Here is a 21,647-nt window from a genome sequence, read left to right as displayed (position 1 = left end):
TTCTTCCTTCGTTTGCTTTCTGAATTCACTGAAACTCTTCTGTGAATTACTTTGTGGGAGAAATCTGACTTGGAGTGTTCTGTGTGTGTGTGTGTGTGTGTGTGTGTGTGTGTGTATACATCTCTATTCTACTTTCTTTTTACCTCTTTCTATCTGTAGAGTTTATAGTGGACATTATATTTGCATAATTGTTTATTCTTGCTTTGCCTTTTTTAATTTCTCTTTTTTACTTTTTATTTTGGTTTTGTTTGTTTGTTTTTCTTGGACTGGAGGTGTTGTTTGGCTAACTAGTATTGTTTGAACTGCATCAATCCTTCCTTCAGTTGATACTGATGTAATTTCTGAGTCTTGTGACTGCATTTGTGAAAAGATTTCAGTACAGCAAGGATTATACTCAACAACAACAACAAAAAAACCTGAATAACTGCAATAGAACAGAAAAATGCAAACCAGGAGTAGGGCGAGTTAATCGCACATGGTGCACGTAAGGATCCTGGTTGGAACCCCCAGCTCCCCTCCTGCAGAGGAGTTGCTTCAAAGGTGGCAAAGCAGGTCTGAAAGTGTCTTTCTTTCTCTCCCACACTCTGTCTTCCCCTCCTCTCTCCATTTCTCTCTGTCTTATACAACACCGACACTCTCTTGTCTTATACAACAATAACTACAACAATAAAACAACAAGGGCAACAAAAAGCTAATACATAAATAAATATATTTTAAAACTTAAAAAATTATTATATCTATCTATTGGATAGAGATAGTCATAAATTGAGAGGGAAGGGGGTGATGTATAGGAAGAGAAGCAGAGAGACACCTGCAGCTCTGCTTCACCACTTGCAAAGCTTTCCCCCTGCAGGTGGGGACTGGGGGCTTGAACCTGGGTCTTTGAACATTCTAACATGTGCGCTCAACCAAATGCACCACTACCTAGCCCCATAAATAAATAAATATTTAAAAAAGAAAAATACAAACCACATCAATAAGAAATATGGTTAAGGAAGTCAGGCAGTAACACAGTGGGTTAAACACAGGTGGTGCAAAGTGCAAGGAATGGCATAAGGATCCTGATTCGAGACCCCAGCTCCCCACCTGCGTGGGAGTCACTTCACAAGCAGTGAATCAGGTCTGCCAGTGTCTACCATTCTCTCTTCCTCACTGTTTTCCCCTTCTCTCTCCATTTCTCTCTGTCCTATCCAGCAACAACAACATCAATAATAACTAGAACCACAAAAATAATGGTTAAATCAAGAACAAATAAAACTGCTACTACAATGAATAATAACAGGATCCCAAAAGAAACTCCAGATCAGTCAGAAGTAACCATAGATAAGAAAAGTATACAAGCAATAATAAACACAAAAATTACAGAAATGAAGGCAAATATGGAGGAAAGGGCTATCAGAAATAGGGGGGAAAAAAACAAAACAAAAGAGACCCGTAAGGAAAATACTAGCTTCCTCAAGGTAATCAGAGAACTGAAAGTTGAAATAGCTGAGCTAAAATGTCCATTAGCAGAACAAGCTAATACTATAACTGAACTAAAGAAGGAAGCTGAGGGAAGAGAACACAGATTAACAGAAGCAAAAGACAGAATTATCCAGACAGAGGATAAGCTATAGAAAACTAAGACAGATGCAAAAGACCTCAACAAGAGATTGAGAGACACTAAAAACAACAACAGAGGCATATGGAATGATCTCAAAAAAGAAGTAACATTCGTATAATTGGCCTACCAGAGGATGAAATAAAAGAAAGGGAAGTAAACATCCTAAAGGAAATAATAATAATAAAAAAAAATTCCCAGCCCTAAACAACAGAAAGGGCATTAATATTCAAGAGGCCCAGAGAGTCTCAAACAGAATCAACCCAGACCTGAAAACACCAAGAAACATTACAGTTACAATGAAAAGGAGCAAGGATAAAGGATCCTAAAGGCTGCAAGAGAAAAACAAAATGTCACATACAGGGGAAAACCCATAAGACTTCTCCACTATCAGTAGACTTCTCCACTCAAACTCAAAACAACAAGAAGAGAATGGAAAGATATTTATAGAGCCCTCAATGAAAAAGGGTTTCAAACAAGCATAGCATATCCTGCTAGACTGTCATTCAAACTAGATGGGGGGATTAAAATATTCTGACAGGCAACACTTAAAGGAAGCAACAATCACCAAGCCTGCCCTGAAAGAGTTTCTAAAAGACCTCTATAAAAAAATAAAATCACCAAAATATTGACATAGAGCAAAAAAAAAAAAGTTGGTCAATGTAAGTGCAATACCTTAAATCCATAATGTCAATAAATGTCAATGGCTTAGACTCACCTATTAAAAGACACAGAGTGAGAGTAGTTCTTCACCCCAAGAAACTGGAATACACATTCTTTTCAAATCCACAAAGTACATCCTCAAGGATAGACCACATGTTAGACCACAAAGACAGTATCAACAAATTCAAGAGCACTGAAATCATTTCAAGCATCTTCTCAGGCCACAGTGGAGTAAGCTAACATTCAACAACAAACAGAAAATTACTAAAAGTCACAAAAATTAGAAATTCAACAACATAATGCTTAATAACTGCTGTGTCAAAGAGGCACTTAAGCAAGGAATTCAAATATTCCTGCAAACAAATGAAAATGAAGACACAAACTATCAAAATATTTGGGACACAGCGAAAGCAATACTATGAAGAAAAATTAGAGCTATGCAACATTATAGAACAATAAAAGCTCAAATAACCTACTTTACTGCATGCCTTAAGGACTAAGAGTAAGAGGAATAAAGGAATCCAAAAAGATCCAGAAGAACTGAAATCACTAAAATCAAAACAGAAATAAACAACATTGAAAATAAGAGAACCAGACAAAAGACAAATGTATCCAACTGTTGGTTCTTTAAAAAATTAAACAAAATTGAAAAACCACTAGACAGACTCACTAAAAAAGGGGGGCTCAAATAAATAGAATTGTAAATGATAGAGGAGATATCACAAGCGACACCACAGAAATCCAGAAAATCATGTGAAACTTTTACAAAGAACCATATGCCACAAACCTAGAGAATCTGGAAGAAATGGAGGAATTCATCAAAGCATATAACCTTCCAAAACTGAACCAGGAAGAACTACAGAACCTAAATGAACCAATCACAGACAAAGAAATTTAAAGAGTTATTAAGAGTCAACAACAACAGTCCTAGACCAGATGGCTTTAAAAATGAATTCTGGGGAGTCAGGCGGTAGTGTAGTGTGTTAAGCATACATGGCACAAAGCACAAAAGACGAGTAAGGAACCCGATTAGAGTCCTGGGCTCACCACCTGCAGGGGAGTTGCTTCACAGGTGGTGAAGCAGGTCTGCTGGTGTCTATCTTTCTTTCCCCCTCTCCGTTTTCCCCACCTCTCTCCGTCTCTCTCTTTCCTATCTAACAATGACAACAACAACAATAACTACAAAAACAATAAGGGCAATAAAAGGTAAAATAAATAAGTACATATAAAAATTAAAAAATAATAAAAATGAGTTCTACAAAACCTTCAGGAAACAGTGAATGCCTATACTTCTAAAGCTCTTGCAAAAATATCAAAGGAACAGAAAAACTCCCCTCCATCTTCTGTGAAGTAAACATCACCCTAATACCAAAAGCAGACAGAGACACAACAAAAAAGGAAAACTACAGACCAATATCCCTGTTCAACATAGATGCCAAAATATTGAACAAGATCCTGGCCAACTGGTTACAGCAGTATATCAAAAAGATTGTTCAAAACGACCAAGTGGGATTTATCCCAGGAATGTAAGGCTGGTTTAGTATATGTAAGTCAATCAACAACATTCTCCACATCAACAAAAGCAAAACCAAACACCACATCTCTGCATCTCAGTAGATGCATCTCAGTAGATGCATCTCAGTAGATGCATAGAAAGCATTTGACAAAATCCAACACCCATTCATGCTCAAAACACTACAAAAAAATAGGAATAGATGGGAAATTCCTCAAGATACCGGAGTCCATATATATCAGACCTACAACCAACATCATAATTAGTGGAGAGAAGCTTAAAATATTCCCCCTCAGATCAGGGCCTATACATGGCTGTCCTTTATCACTATTAATCTTCTACATAATATTCGAAGTTCTTGCCATAGCAAGAGTCCATTGCATAACCTACAGTCAACATCATATTCAATGCACAGAAGCTGAAAGCATTCCCCTTCAGATCAGGGACTAGACAGGTATGTCCATTATCACCATTACTCTTCAACATGACCCTGGGTCCATGCTCCCAGAAGGATGGAGAATGGGAGAGCTATCAGGGGAGGGGGTGGGATATGGAGATTGGTTGGTGGGAATTGTGTGGAGTTGTACCCCTCCTACCCTATGGTTTTGTTAATTAATCCTTTCTTAAATAAAAAAAGGAGAAAAAAAAGAGAAAAGAAAGAAGGGATAGTAAGAATAGACAGTTATGCAAATTTACTATCCACTGTATATTCTAGGGGTAACAAGAGGGGAAAAGGAACTAGAGCAGAGATACACACATAGAGAGTCCACTCTGAGTCAGATTTCTTCCCCAAAATAATTCACAAATTCAGAAAGGCAAAGAAGACGGAAGGAAGAAGTGTATGACAAGATAAAAAGAAAAGAAAAAGAAGGGACAAGAGAGAGAAAAGGGAAAAGATAAGAAAAAGAGTTGTAATTAAAGAGCAGTGAAAGGAAAGGTTTTTTATTATTACTTTACTTTTAATTTAATTTAATTTTTTTGATTAGCTAGGAGGGGGAGGGAGGGGAGAGTCTGTAGAGGAGGTAGGATTAAGGAGACAAGTTCCTCCTACAATAGATAAGATGCCCACTACCCTAGCACTGAAATATATGCTAAGAGTTAATTCTGATGAACCTATAGGGGGGAAGATATATGCCTTTATATAATATTAATAGTAAAATAGAGCAGGGTAAAAAATAATAAAATAAAATAAAATAAAAACCCTGTCCCAGATTACCTCAAACCTTGTGATCAGAGGCAGCTGATTGTTAAGAATGAGAAAAAAAAAAACACCTCAGGACTAGACAAGGATAGCTGAAATAGACAGTTATGCAAATCTACTATCCACTGTATATTCTAGGGGTGGCTAAAGGAGGAAGGGAAGTTGAGCAGAGACACTCACAGTGAGAGTCCACTAGAAGCTGCTAGTGGCTTGATCTCTGACCACATCTCCTGGAAACGGTAGGATTTTCTGCCTTTAGTAGGCCAGTCAATAAGGGGTCCTAGTGGTGACACCAAGGAGGTGACTATAACTTAATTTGGGTTAAGAATTAGAGTAGGAAAAAAGGGGAAAATTTTTTTCCTTTTAATTTTTAAGCATACCTCCTCCCCCTCCCCCCCCATAACCAGTCCCTGGGGACCAGCTCCTAGCTGTGATTATTTCCTTAACTAGTGTTTGGATGTTGACGTCATGATTTTGTGCTTCAACCTTTCTGGGGCTTTTAGCTAGACTCTTGTGCTGGTTCATTTCTCCAGTATTTCTTCTTGTTGGTTTTACCATTCTATATAGTATATTATGAGGTCCCTCTCTCAGTACTTTTCAAATTACTGATCACTCTTGCCTGGATTGACTTGTGTCTAATTAAGGTAATTAAAGGTTCACCGTTATGGAAGTTGACAGTTGTTTCAATAGTATTTTAATCCCTGAGTTGGAGATCCGTGGCTTAAAAGAATCTTTTGTGTGTTTTATTCCCCATAGGCTATGGGAGCCTGAAGGCTTTTAAACTATAAGTAGGATTCTTAGCTTAATCCCTCACTCCTGACCAAGAGATAAAGCATGGTGGGGCAGAGATATTCCAGGCCCACTGCTAGGCCACGGAGGTATAGTTCTTATTCTCAGTTTCCTGGTTAATTCTCTGTTCCCTGGTGTCAGCACAGGGTCTCCCTGCCACAGCTACAGATTATGAGAGCAGTAGCAATGGAGACTCACAGTTCCATTTGGTGAATCTCAGGGGAGTCCTCTCCTCCCTTCAGCCATCCCCTTGTTGGTGAAACACTGGAGGTTGTGTCTCAACTCTTACCAACCACTAAATCTCTCCCTAGGCTCCTCTCTGTCCACGAGCCAGTGATTTGGTGGGTTCCTGAAGTCATTGTCTTGTCTTGTTGTGGTCCCAGGTGGTCTCTTTTGGTATTCTTAGTTGACCTGGTAGAGGAGAGGAAATACAGCTGCTGCTGCTCTGCAGCCCTACCTCCGGAAGTCCTCTCAGAAATAAATTGCCCATTTGTTTCTATCTAACCTATTGTTGGATGTGTTTCTGTATTGACTTCCTAACAGATTTTTCTTGTGTTTTCTGTAAATCTCTGTTGTTTTGTTTTGTGGTTACCATGTGTATAATAACTATCATTTTGTGTCTAGAAGAAGTGTACTTTTTTATTTTATCAATTTATTAGATAGAGACCGAGAGAAATTGAGAAGGGAATATAGAGAGGGTGAGAAACAGAGAGACACCTACATCCCTACTTCACCAACGTGAAGCTTTACTCCTGCAGGTGGGTACCAGGGGCTTGATTATGGGTCCTCGCACACTGTAATGTGTACACTTAACCAGGTACACCACCACCTGGTCCCAAGTGTATTTTTAAGTTGACATTGATTAACAAACATTTGATAGGGTTTCTATGCCTTTTAATTCCCTTCACTATTTGCTGGTTGTTCTTTCCAATTTTATTCTGTTTTTGTTTCTAGTCTACTGATGTTCACCTAGCTGAGAACATGTATACCTTTGTTTCCTCCTTTTCTGTAAGACTCCATTCAGTATTTCTTGCAAGGTGGGGTTGATTGTGGCAAATTCCTTTAGTTTTTCAGCATTTGGGAATAACTTTATTTCTCCCTCATACTTGAAGGATAATTTTGTAGGTTATGAAATTATTGGCTGAAATTCCCTCTCCTTTAGGGACTTTAATATGTCATTTCACTCTCTCCTTGCCTCTAGGGTTTCTAAAGAAAAATTTGATAATAATCTGATATTTCTTCCTTTGATTGTAACTTCTTTCCTTTCCTGAGCAGTCTGATAAATTTTCTTCTTGTCATTGAGTCTTGATAATTTTACAGTAATGTGCCTTGGTGTTGGCCTTTTTGGGTTTATGAACATAGGTGATCGATCTGCCTCTAAAATATTTTCTGAGGATTTCCTAGGTGAGGGAAATGTTCATCTAAAATTTCTCTGAAAATTATCTGTGGATCTTTGACCCAGCCTACCTCCTCAGGTAGCCCAATAACTTGTATATTTGACCTTTTTATGGAGTCTGCAATTTCACAGAGATCCTTTCACTTCATTCTTTCTAAACCTTTCTTCTACCTCATATTTGAATTGAAAGATTCAGCTAACTGTGTCTTCTAGATTGGAAATGCTTTCTTCTGCATGTGTAAGTCTATTTCCTTAGACTTCTACCAGAGTTTGAACTGTCTTTCAGTCCTGAAGTTCTGTTTGAAAAATTTCTTCCATGATGCTTAAGTGCTTAGTAAACTCTACTTGGAGTTTATCTCTCATGGTTTGTAGATTCTTATCAAATTTTGAATTAAAATGCTCTTTCAACTCTTGCTTAAGTTCTTGTAGAGTTCTCATAAGCTTTCTATAGTTTGTCTCTCATAGACTTTCTGCATATGGAATTTCTTGGATTTTGTCTGATTTGTTTCTTTCTGTTTGATGTGGCATATTGTTTAACTGTCTACCTCTTTGCTTTCATCTGGGTCATCCCAGGCTCTTTGCCTCCCTGGCCTCTGTCAGCAGAGACTAGGGTAGCCCCTGGGGTCCTTCAGATCCCTGGCAATGAGGTAGAGTGTATAGAGAAGGACACACACAACCTCCTCCAGGAGAAGCTTCAGAGAGACAACTGTCAGGCTAGCTTCACGGGTGGGAGAGAGAGATGACCAGGGACTCATGGATGAGTGGTACGCAGTTCAGTCTTAATTCATGTGGAATGTAGTGCAATCTAAACTATCTCTAATCACAATCTTGTCCTTATATATCCTGAGGCGGAAGAGTCAGGTCCGAAGAGGATGTATGTAGGATAAGGGGTGGGGAGAAGGAAAAAGCTTGCAAAACAGTGAGGATGGTATGCCCTGGAGGCAGGGCGGTGCTTAGTTAACAGTGGCTATGTAAATAGAATACAATGTTAAGTAGGGGTGATTAAACCAATGAAACAGAAGGGGTCTTAGAAGCAGAATTTAGAAGCATACCAAAAGACAACTCGTTTGTTGTGGGGTACAAGCGAGTAGATATACCCAAAGGTTTGAGAAATGTTAAGATAATCATTAATCCATACATACTATAGAGTTAAATCTTGACCTATCAAGTATTTGATCACAACTGGAAAGTTACCATATAAGGTCTGGTCATGAGCTCACAATACATAGGTAGGATTTTTTCTCTAAGGTTGAATTACAAGCACATCAAGGCAGGGGGGAAGGGGGCAGTTGAGGAAATCCATGATATTTGTGGTGGGTTTCAGTTGTCCATACACAGTAATTCTTGGCTTTTGTTCAAAGGGAATGAGGAAGCATGTGCAAGAAGGTACCCAGTCTGAAAAAGTTCATAAGTTCATGAGGTCAGGAGAGACCTGCCTAGTGTCCCTCTGGGAAGGGGCTCGGAGTCAACCTGCTCAGACTGTCATAGAAATAATGGCTTGGACTTCCCAGACAGTGGGCCCTTTCCCCACACTTTCACATGTATGGTGTTGGTTACTGTTGGCCAGCAGGTGGTGGTGTAGTGGTCTTTGACTTCCACTTATTTGTAAAATCTACAGTGGTTGGTGTGGAAAGGGTTGTTTTGAGCTATCTTGTGGGATGAGTTTTGCCTTTGTCTTAAACTCAGACTGATAAAAAACAAAAGCACACACTCAAAATTAATTAATTAAAACCCTGAGTCAAAGATTGAGAGGTTTTAATCTCCAGTTTCTTTTCTTCTGGGAAGTCTGATAACTGCATTACTGTCCAAGATGGTTCGGGTCGGTACCAAGTACTGTCCACTCAGAACTCTCATTTCCATAAACTACAACTCCCCTTGAGACCTTTCTTAACACATGGGACTCCCTAGTTTCATTTCAAATGATGCAATCCCTAACAAAGTTACAGAACCTAGATGTAGAACAGAAACTATGGGCTAGAATACATGTGCACATATACATAAGGTGAGGGAAAATATACCTCAGAGTAAAAGTGCTAAATAATCTGCTGTGAGTAGACTTAGACCCAATGTTTTTACTTGAATTAAAAGTTATTCACTAATATATATATACATATACATGGATTATCCTTATGATATTTTTTGGTTTGTGAAGATTTTATGTGAATTTAACAAATACTTTTCTTTATTTTTCTAAAAGACTTTATTAATTTATTAATGAGAAAGATAGGAGGAGAGGAGAAAAAGCCAGACATCACTCTGGTAAATGTGCTGCCAGGGATTGAACTCAGGACCTCATGCTTGAGAGTCTAGTTCCTAAACCACTGCGACACCTTCTGGACCACCAAATACTTTTCACAAGTGAAATTTTATTACTAGACTACATTCAACAATACAAGATAAGGTGCCATAGTATTTTAATTAGGGTATTCTTGAAATAACAGTGTTTTTTCAACATTTACAAAATCACAGTAGCAACTCTTTTCCATTTGATTTCAAGAATGCTTTTCATAACAGAGTGCAGCAAATATTTACAAACAGATGTACTGCCACAAGGTTCAGCAATTAGGTTGTGGTGACTTTATTAAAACAGTTCAGGTGGCCAAGGAACTTCAGTTTCGGGAACTGAAAGTGGTTGGTTTTCTGAGTGTGGAAGGCAACATTTGACTTCTAAACAAGAATCATGTCTTTGGAATTCCAGCTTAAAGATGCACTACTTGGAATTTTCAGTGGATTAGCTACTATTTCTTTAAATACAGTCTTAATTCAACTAAATGTTTTTCAGTTCTTTGACATGTTTTATTTTTTTATTCTGTAAATGATGCAGGTGCCACCATGTGAGCTGCCTGACACAGTAACAGCTTTTCAGGAAGTTCAGCATGGCTGGACTCTCCAGGCCAAACTGAAACCATCTTGGCTTTTGCCATGTATAGGGCTTGGGATTAAGCTCTGTGTGGTATTAATCATCCTTACCTATGGCCAGGCTCAGAGCCTGACCAATAACAAAAGTAATGAAAAAACCTGCACTGCACTTTGTAAGAATGATCATAATGGAACAAGCAATAAGAGTAATGTGGAATTTTTCAGGAGTCTCCAAGAGGAAGAATTGTTTTCCCCTTTGTTTAAATGTACAAAGCTATAAAATTTTACTAAAGAGGTTCAGAATATGACAATTGACCAATTATGGAAGAGTTACTTGCCCCTTTTGTCACCGACACCATGAGTAGAAAAGGTTAGAGTAAAATATAAAGAACTGTGGTTTTTCCCAAAGTATATGGGCCCTTACCAACTGCCCCCACCTACCTACCTCCCTCTTCCATTTACAGGTATCTATGATGAATACCATAGTCATTTGCTTAACATTAAGGACAAATGAGTTGAGGTTAATAAATTTCCATTTATAAATAGATAGGTAAGGTTCCATCCCCCTTGGTGTTTTCTTTCCCAGAACAAAAAAAAAATGCTATCATTAGGCAGGTTAAGAAATACTATGAAACACAGGCATGTGATATCTATCACTTAACAGAAACAGAAGAGTTCATAAAGAGACAGAGATATTAATCAAGATCCTATAGACAAGATAATTTGCTTTGTAGAAACAATAGATGTTTTACAGAAAACTCCTGATATTCCAATAATCTTGCTCAAGAAAAATAGGCTATAATTTGTGGATTAATAGGTAACAATAAGTTTATATTATTATCTGATAAAATAATGATTTTTTTGTCTTCATGGTTACTGCAGGGGCTTAGTTCCTGTGCTACTAAATCACTGCTCCTGGAGGCTATGTTTTTCCTTTTGTTGTCCTTATTGTTTATTATTGTTGTTATTATTGTTGTTGTCATTGTTGGATAGGACAGAGAGAAATGGGACTAGAAGGGAAAGACAGAGAGAAAAGTAGACACCTGCAGACCTGCTTTACCGCTTGTGAAGCGACCCCCCTGCAGGTGGGAAGCCAGGGCTGGAACCAGGGTCCTTAAGCCGGTCTTTGTGCTTTGTGTCATGTGTGCTTAAGCTCTGTGCTACCGTACAGCTCCCAAAGTAATTAATTTTATGGTCAACAGTTGTGCAAAGAATTCTGCAAAAATAATGAACTGACACATCTTGTATCTGGGTGAAAAACATATAAAAAGAAAGCTCTGCATAGAGAAAGCAGAGATACCTCTCTCCTGCTTTTGATGCAGTTGATGTGTCTCTTACCTCATTCACACTGACACCCCTTATCCTTCTGGGACCCTATTAACCTGCAGAGGCTTGCCTCTGCCATGTAACTTTTTTGATAAGGAGAATTATGAGCAGCAAGACACCTCCTTAGAACTGTGTCTTGGAATCCAGGCTCTTCTGATAGAAGTGCTTTTTGGGTGGAGGGAGGGACCCATTTATGAATATCAGTTTCAAAGTACTCATTAGTAGGAAGATTGGTCATAACTTTTGGTTATGTAGAACCGAACATAATAGCAATTTTTGGTTTCTGCTTGATTGTATTAATACTTGTTGGCTTATGATTGTTAATAAGGATTTGCCAGTGACTCCTTTTTTAAAGGTATTTATTGATTAATTGATTTGCTGTCTCAAATTAATTACTTCAGTATAATTTAAATTAATGAAGTTATTTTCTTCTACTACCATTTCTTTATCCTATCTCCACCCCTCTACTCTATATATGTATATCATTAAATTCCGAGAAGATACTTTCATGTGTTAGCTACTTCTGGTCCAGTTGTTCTCACAATAAAATTTAGATACTGTTAATTTTACATATTTTAGTAAGGGGTATTAGTGCCTATTTTTTTTTTATTCGTGACTTAATAATGATTGACAGAATTGTGGTATAGGAGTGTTGGTATGCTTCTAATTCTATTTACATAACCACTTCATTCTATTTACATAACTGCTGTTAACAAGCACCACCCTCCCTCCAGGGCATTGGTGGTTCAGTGGTAGAATTCTTGCCTGCTCCACCCCCTCTCCTTGTCACACCCTGATTTTCACCAGTCACTTTTCTCTCCACCCTGTGTCGCATCCTGTTCCCACCCTACTGGGCTAGTATATTTATAAGGACAAGATTGTAGTTTTTAGTTTAGTTTAGCTTAGCTTGGTATAGATTGCGCTGCATCCTGCATGAATAAAGAGATACTGTGTACAACCCAGCCATGAGTCCCTGGTCGTCTGTTACCTGCCCGTGAAGCCAGCCCGGCGAAAACAACATATGGTGCCTACAACTTGGGACCGGACCTGCACAACTCCCAAATAAGTGAAGACTTTGCCTACCTATGCACTATGGTCTTCTCTTCTACTTATGAAGAGGTTTGCCAAAGCCTCTACTGTTTCATCATGAGACAGTTACTCTGTCTCTGGAACATTTTGCTCTGAGCCACACTTTGTTTCCCTCACCGGGAACTTTGGTTTCTTGTGACCCTAATCATAGAGCTTGGGAGATGCACTGAGATTTATCCTTGGACTTTCTGGATTCCCTCTCCCATGTTTCCTGAGGAAAAGGACTACATTTTGCTCCGGGCCACAATTTGGTTCTTTATGACCATGATCGTAGACCTTGGGATATGCATGGGGATTTCCATTGGGACTTTCTGGATTTCTTCTCGCATTTTTCCCATGGAGAAGGACTACTCTAATTTGAGGAGTGTCCTCCAGTACCCTGGCAGTCCCCAAGAATGGAGACACATGGTTAGTTCTACTCTCCTGATTGGATTATTTCTTCGATGGGAAGACGCTTTTAAAAGTAGATGCCTGAAGCAATACAGTAGGAACAGTCAGAAGCACCCTAAATGGAATTTTGAAGAGCTTTTTGGACTAGGACGCCCTCCGGGGACTCATGATAGTACATGGTGAGATCTGCATAACCTGGTTCAAGTTGCATTTCATAAGAGAGTGATTTGAATGACTGAATTTTTGTATGACATTGACTTAAAAAAAAATGCTGGACGCAGCCATGATTTCTAGAGACATCCAGAAACAATTAAAAAAAACTGTTTTTTTCCCTCCTTTGATTTCTTTTTTTATGTCTTGGCATAAATCTGAAATGTTTAATCCTGAAACAATATGAGTTATGGGCGGGGCAGATAGTGCAATGATTATGTTAATTATTCTCATGCCTGAGGCTTCTACCATGGTTCTTCTGTTTACCTTTCCACATTTTATTGAGTTCAAACTGTTTAAACAACCTTAAAATCATACTAGAAAGGAATTCCAATTATAATGGAGTTATCAATTATAGTAAACTTCTAATCTGCTACTAGTTTTGTTTGACAAGTAAGTGAATTTCAGCTATCAAGTCTTCACATGAAAAAGCATCTACTCAAATGGAATTCCTAGAAATCCATTTGGATCCTGTTCTCTGACATCGCCCACAAGATGGAATGACTACAACACACCCATGGAAACCAATGATGTGACCTGGCATGACCTGAAGAAACAGATTCACAGACTCCAAAGCTCACTCTCTACAGAAAAGCAGAATTCTGGTGGCCGACATTCCCCATTGAGACAGACATGCAGCGTTTCATCCCCTGGCATTTTCTTCCATGGTAATCTACTTTGGACTGACACCTCCATTGGACTTACTGGTACACGCTGCTGTGTTTCTCAAAGACTAACTTCAGCCAGCTGCCTTGAGACTTTATAAACCATGTCCCCTCGCCTGCAGGCTCTGTTCCCAGATACAGAAAACTCTCCTTCCTTACTAGGTTATGCCCACAGAGGTAGGAAATGCCCCAAGAGGCAAGAGATGCCCACAGAGGCATGAAACGCCCTTTGAGGCAAGAGATGCCCCCAGAGGCATGAAGTGCTCCCAGAGGCAAGAAATGCCCTTTCACCTGCTAGGCCTTGCCCTTTGAGGCAAGAAACATGGCATCACACTGGTTATTGCTGCTCGCCTATTTTGTTTTCCATGTCTTATGCCAGTTCTTTTGAAAACGCCTGTACGATACAGGTTTCTGTTCACCCCACAATCCTGATACTATGGCCATTAGTTAAAAAGAAAGGGGGAATTGTTGGTATGCTTCTAATTCTATTTACATAACCACTTCATTCTATTTACATAACCGCTGTTAACAAGCACCACCCTCCCTCCAGGGCATTGGTGGTTCAGTGGTAGAATTCTTGCCTGCTCCGCCCCCTCTCCTTGTCACACCCTGATTTTCACCAGTCACTTTTCTCTCCACCCTATCTGTGTCGCATCCTGTTCCCACCCTACTGGGCTAGTATATTTATAAGGACAAGATTGTAGTTTTTAGTTTAGTTTATCTTAGCTTGGTATAGATTTGTACCTCTCCAGCTGGCTTCACGGGCGGGTAACAGACGACCTGGGACTCATGGCTGGGTTGTACACAGTATCTCTTTATTCATGCAGGACGCAGCACAATCTATACCAACATAGGAGAGGTACAAATCCATACAATATGCACCACCAGGGTTCCATATCCCATCCCCTCTATTGGAAGCTTCCCCATTCTTTGGGATAAAGAAGGTGGAAGGTATGGTTTCTCTGTTGTGCATGCTTCTCTGTTGAACATGTATGTTGGCAGGTTGATTCATAGCCCCAGCCTGTTTCTATCTTTCCCTAGTGAGATAGGGCTCTGGGAAGGTAAGGTTCCAGAACATCTTGGTGAGGTCATCTGTCTGGTACCCATTCTTAAGCTAGCCATCTCTATATATTATTGCATGCAATGGTGCATACGTATGTCAAACAAATTGGAATAAAGACGTAACATGGAATTTTAAATGGGCTAGTAAGTTACATGGATATTATTTATTATGTTAAACTAGTGATATGTCCTTTAAGACTTTAATATGGAATGAGACTATAAATCAGCAAATAGTGTAAGTGAAAATTTTTTAAAAATGTGTGACGGAATCCTCTTGAGCAATCAGAATGTTAGAAATGTGAGTCTGTGAGAAAATTATCTTTATATACTGCTACCTATAGAATTTATTTAATTATTCTAAAGTGACATGTATATTATAGTATGAATTCCAGTCTTTTAAGTTATCCCACTCTGGGACATACTCTATAAATAACACATTTTTGATAATTCATCTCAGTTCCAAATCTCAAACCGAAAAAATATATAAGTAAATAGTTTACTTGAGCCATTCTACATTATTGAAACTTTTTGTCTTGTTTATAAAGCTTCATTTTAGATTCACACAGGAATAAAAATTGGGATAGTGTTAGATTCTGGATTTGTGTAAAGACAAAATCAAAGTGTCATTGTCTTAACTAGTATCTCAACTGCAAGTATTTTGGCAATAATGATACCAAAACAGACTAAGTTGAGATTTTATAAAGTTTGTACTAAAAATGGCCATTTTGTAAATAGAGCTCTAAAAATCAATAAAAAGGTTATTTATATTAAATGTATTTGAAATCAATACTTTCATGATTGCAAGAGAATATATTACTTTGAAAATACTTCTATTTTAAAATTTGTACTATTACATTATTTTTCATATTTTCATACCTGTACTAGGGAACTATTTAACTCATATATATATTTTTTCTTAGAACACGTGTTTATGATTACTCAAAGAATATGGAGGTCCTGAGATTCTTCTTAATCAATGATGTGAAATAAGACAATTCAAACCAGTAGTAAATTTACAAATGTGCTCAGAAAATGAGGTAGCAGCATTGTAAAAATTATATGTCTATAATATTTCTTAGTCCATCAAGATTCGACTGCAACTGAATGTAACTCCTTAATATTCATAATTTTAAAATATCAGTTTCATGTTAGAGTTTTCATGTGACAAAGTGAGAAAGAAATGAGAGAGAATAATTAATACCTACCACTTCACCATGAGTTGCCTGCTGCCTATAAATTGCTTGTTTTTCAAGTTAAGCTTTCTTCCAGACCTTCAAGTAATTTTATTAACATTTCAAATGCAATAGCAAACCCCATGTTTGTCCATATTTACATTATCTAATACAACCTTAGCATAATATGTACAGTCAACACTATTTTTGTAGTGTAGTGGTAGTAAACACATGATAGGTTGCAACTTCACTATAACCACACTATAAAATTTCAAGTAAAATATGGTCTAAGATGTTAAATAATGTAGAGGTTAAAATAATGCTTGAATCCTATTCTCACATCTGTCCTCACTATCTGACAGTCAGTCTGTCTTCCATGTGGCTAATCATGTGGCTTGAAAGTTATACTGATATGGTAAGACTAGAAGTAAGAAGATGGAAGCTTAACCCAAGATAATCCAGAGGCAGTGAATTTGACAGCACACATTGTTGGCACTGTTCAATTTTTTATAGGTAAATAAAACTAGAATGGTTGATAAGAAAGGCTTACTGAGGCAATTCAGTGTGAACTATGCCAGAATGCATATGTAATTGAATTTACTTACATTAACTTTAAAATATTTTATTAATTTATTTATTAGATAGAGACAGACATGGAAAAATTAGTAGCAGAATGGGAGTAAGAAAGAGAAAACAGCAGCACTGCTTCAACACTCATGAAACTGACCCCTGCATGTCTGTACCACCAGGTGCTTGAATATGGGTCCTTGTGCACTGTAGTATATGTGCTCTACCAGGTTACACCACAAGACCACTTTAATTAATATTTATTCTTCATATAACAAATATAAATTATTTAATCTACAAGCAGACAAATCTTCAATCAGTATAAAAATTCAACCTGACCCATAATGTCTCATTGATATATATGGAAAATTAGAAGATAATTAGTGATAAAGCCATAAAGAAGCAGCTGAAGAGGCCAGGTGGTGGTGCATCTGGTTAAGCGACCACATTATGGTGTATAAGGACCCAAGTTCAAGTTACTGGCCCCCAACTGCAGGGGGAAAGCTTCATGAATGGTGAAACAGGGCTTCAGATGTCTCTCTGTCTCTTTACTTCTCTACCTTCCCTCCCTACCCTCTCAATTTTTGTCTGTATCTCTCCAATAATAAATAAAAATATTTTTAAAAGAAGCAACTGAATATAAGTAGAAGCATGAGGGGAAGGAGAAAAAGAGTCAAAGAAGGGAAGCCCTTCTTTGGAACATAGTAACAGTCATAGAACTGCTTTAGAGAATTGGAGCAACAGAGTATCTAAGGATGATGTATGTAGAAGAGAAGCCTAGGCTATTCTAAGAGTAAAAAGAGTAAACTCAAAAAGTAAAATGGAGACTAATGTGGAAATGGGAGATGGTTAAATAGCTCTCATGGATAATGTGCTACTTTGCCATACACACTACCGCACTAGATTGAAACAAACTTTAGTGTTGTGGTGTCTTTATCATCTATCTATCTATCTATCTATCTATCTATCTATCTATCTATCTATCTATCTATCTATCTATCTAGTCATATATCTATAAAACAAAATAGTGAAAGAAATGATAGAGAAATATTTTGTGTCCCAATGTTTATCAACCATGTTCTATAAATTTGGAGGAATATCTGATGTGATCTGATTATAATTCCTTTTTTAGGTGAGGTGGTCACTTACAAATGGAACATTCCAGAGAGATCTGGCCCTGGGCCAAATGATTCTTCTTGTGTTTCCTGGATCTATCATTCTGCAGTGGATCCCATCAAGGTAAAAGGAATATTGATTGCCTAGGAGTGAATCTCAGAAATGTATGGAGTTTCTAGCAAAGGACATGCTTTTGATGTTTTAAATGATACAAATGTAAAATGTGATTCTATATTTAAACAATAATCTATTTTGGCATATTGATGAATATAAATAAATTGTTAAGTATCTGCTCCATAAGGTTCTTATAATGGACAATTTGTGTAGAAGTCCATTAAGGTAAATATTTCTGCTACAAGAGGGACAATTGAGAAGTCATCACAGTAGAAGGTACACATATTTTGAGTCTCAAAAGTTGAATAGTGTAATATAATATAAAGAATGTGTAGAAGGGATTGACATTGCAGGTGGAAGAAACTGTATAAGATACTAACTAGACTGTGAAAGTGCTTGTTGAAGAATAATAATAATACAACTAAAGCATATGTTAGGCAGTGCATCTTACATCCAAAGATGCAAAAAAAAAGTTTTCAGATGAAATTGTGTACTACTAATAAATGTAAAAGCTGAAATTTTCATGTATTGAAGGTCAAGTATATTGTAAATGTATGTCAAATTTGCTTCCTGTAGAGAGCTGACATCAAGGGTTGACTCAGTACATTTTACTCTATCCTCAGGATATATACAGTGGACTAGTGGGACCTTTGATAATTTGCCAAAAGGGCATCTTGAAGCCCCATAGAGGACGAAATGACATGGACCGTGAATTTGCTTTGTTATTCTTGATCTTTGATGAGAACCAGTCTTGGTATTTGGAAGAGAATTTGGCAATCCATGGATCTCAGAAGCTTAGCCATATCAACCTACAGGATGAAACTTTCTTGGAGAGCAATAAAATGCACGGTCTGTAGAAAATTATGATTCCTCATACAAATAACTCTCTATTATTGTCTAAGTGTATATCATCTCTAAACAACTTGGCAGAAAGGAATGGAAATTGTGAACAAATCAGAAGTAAGATTTCCTACTAGTTTATATATGTATATAAAAAGCAGATGTGTGGTCCACATTACATCAGGATACCAGAAAACAGGAAGCACATTCTGTAAATTTGTTGCCTATTTGCCAGTATTTGGTCAGTTGACTCTTATAGGGACCCTTTGCTCCAAAGTCCCAAGTTTACCTCTTAGTATTATCTTATTTATTTACCACTCTGGAACAGATATATATCTTTATCCATAGATTCTAATATAGACAGATCAGAAACTATTTATGTTCTTATTTTAAAATAAAAATTAAATTTAAAGATGGACAAATTAAAGAGGTAAGCCTCAGAGAGTAGCATACAGGGTTTGTATTACATACAACGAATAACTTATTAATGCTTAGTATTTTTGAGATAAGTGTACTTCCAAGTTAGACAATTAGTACTGTATTATAGTTTATAAGTAATCACTATTTTGACTACCATTAGGTTAGAAAATTCCCCATCCTTGAATTTAAATAAATTAAATTATACTGTGTATACTCTTTGAGTCTGACTGCTTTTGGTCAACAAAATAGCTAAAAATGTCACCTTGTGTGATTTCAACTTATAGAAATTTATTATTTTTAATGACTGCATATGAGTATATTTTGATTTATTTATTCACTCAAAAATTAAAAAATAATTCACAAGTTAGAGGCAGAACGTAAGTATAGTGGGATGTATGACATGATATTTCACTCACTTTTATACAAAATGTATTTGTTATGAGGACAACATACAGCTTTATGTTGTTATGCTTCTGGATTCTGCTTGTGAAGCCTTCTGTTTTGATCATCACATTGGGTTCGCTTGTGTTGCCTGTTATGTGTTCTGTTTGCACGTACACTGTTGGCTGGATACACCCTGCCTTCGGGATATTGGTTTGGTCTTCGCCCCCTGCCTCTGGGACATTTGGTTTAGTCATCGCTGGTTCATGCTTCTTTCTTCTCCCCACCCCATATAGTACGTATTTCCTTTGTTCCTAACTCGCCGGAGGAGAGAGATGTAGGACAGAATTGTGTTGTGCTTAGATTAGATTAGTTTGTTGAACCGCATCCCTGCTCGTGAATAAAGATTGAACTGCATTCTCAGCTCAGCCATGAGTCTCTGGTTGTCTCTGTCTCACGCCCATGAAGCCAGCACAGCAAAAACAACTAAATGGCGCCCAAACAGGGACGAACACCAACACCATCATGGTACATAACCTGCCCATCCACCAGATAAGTAAAGCCATTTTACTACCTATCCACTATGGGCTGCAGTTGGCGAGGTGGGTGCGGCACACAGTCCGGTCCTGCCACTCTCTCATTCTCCACGTCTTTCCGCTTCACTGCTGGAACTGCCGCCTGACCCGCAGGCCGTGAAGGGCTGCAGAGTCCATGAGAATGCGGATCCCTCCACCACCTCCAAGGAGTCACTCTGGGCCACACTTTGGTTCCCTGACCGGGAAACTTTGGTTCCTTATGGCCGTGATTGTGGAGCTTGGGGGATGCACAGAGATGTTCCCTGGGACTTTCTGGACTACCTATTGCATGTTTCCCACAAAGAGAGACTACTCTGACTTGGGGAGCATTCTCCATTGCCCTGGTGGTCCCCAAAAGTGGAGACATGTGGTTGGTTCTGCCCTCCTGATTTGTTTTTTTCTTCTATGGGAAGACATTTTTAAAAATGGGTGCTTGCAGCAATCCAGCAAAAACCGCCAAAAGCACCCTAAATCAATTTCAAAGAGCTTTTTGGACTAGGAAGCCCTCTGGGTACTCATGATGCTACATGGTGAGATCTCGATAATCTGGTTCAAGAAATCCATTTGGACCCCTGTTCTCTGACATCACCCACAAGATGGCTTGACTACAATGCACCCCCCGAAACCAATTACATGACTTGGCACAACCTAAAGAAACAGATTCACAGACCCCAAAGCTCACTCTACAGATAAGCAGAATTCCGGTGGCTGACCTTCCCCATGGAGACAGATGCGAAACATTTCATCCCCTGGCATTTCTTCCCCTAGCCATCTACATTGACCGAGACTTCTATCGGTCTTACTGGTACACAACTCTACAGCAGCTTCTCTTTACACTGCTGGGTTTCTCAAAGACTGACAGCGGCCAGCTCCCTTGGAACTCTATAAGCCACACACCCCCCCTTGCTAAGTAATTCCCAGAGTCAAGAAATGCCTATTGAGACATGAAATGCCCCTAGAGGCAAGAGATGCCCACAGAGGCAGGAAACGCCTGTTGAGGCATAAAGTGCTCCCAGGGGCAAGAGATGCCCACAGAGGCAGGAAATGTTCTTTAGCCTGATAGGCCTTGCCCACAGAGGCAAGAAACGGCCCCCTCAGGGCTTCCCTTGGCATCACACTGGTTCTTGCTGCTCTCTTACCTGTTCCTCCATGTCTTGTGCCAGTTTTTTTTAATGCCTGTATGATATAGGTTTCTGTTCACCCCACACTCCTGATACTATAGCCATTAGTTAAAAAGAAAAGGGGGAATTGTTGGTATGCTTCTGCATTCTGTTTGTGAAGCCTTCTGTTTTGATCATCACATTGAGTTCACTTGTGTTGCTTGCTATGTGTTCTCTTTGCAAGTCAACTGTTGTCTGGGTACCCCCTGCCTCAGGGATATTGGTTTGGTCTTCACCCCTGCCTCTGGGACATTTGGTTTAGTCATCGCTGGTTCATGCTTCTTTCTTCTCCCCACCCCATATAGTACGTATTTCCTTTGTTCCTGACTCTTCCGCTGGAGGAGAGAGATGAAGGACATAATTGTGTTGTGATTAGATTAGATTAGTTTGTTGAACTGCATCCCCACTTGTCAATAAAGAAATAGTGATTCCCAGCTCAGCCATGAGTCTCTGGTCATCTCTCTCTCCTGCCTGCGAAGCCAGCACAGCAAAAATGACTAAAAAGAAAAGGGGAAATTGTTGGTATGCTTCTGGATTCT

At 38.5% G+C, this 21,647-nt stretch overlaps 1 protein-coding gene across 1 annotated transcript in view; it reads left to right on the top strand.

Moving 5' to 3' along the window:
• Nucleotides 1-21,647, top strand: part of HEPH (hephaestin) — a 209,323-nt gene that overhangs the window by 155,936 nt on the left and 31,740 nt on the right. Inside the window, exons 15-16 of the mRNA XM_007535595.2 lie at nt 17,635-17,741; nt 18,356-18,581. Of these exons, the coding sequence (XP_007535657.2) occupies nt 17,635-17,741; nt 18,356-18,581 (333 nt within the window). The remainder of the gene's footprint in view (nt 1-17,634; nt 17,742-18,355; nt 18,582-21,647) is intronic.

This window comes from Erinaceus europaeus, chromosome X (genome assembly GCF_950295315.1).
Source record: "Erinaceus europaeus chromosome X, mEriEur2.1, whole genome shotgun sequence".
In the NCBI taxonomy this organism is placed as follows: domain Eukaryota; kingdom Metazoa; phylum Chordata; class Mammalia; order Eulipotyphla; family Erinaceidae; genus Erinaceus; species Erinaceus europaeus.
The sequence above is the reverse complement of the archived record's forward strand: the minus strand, read 5'-3'. Positions and strand labels throughout refer to the sequence as shown.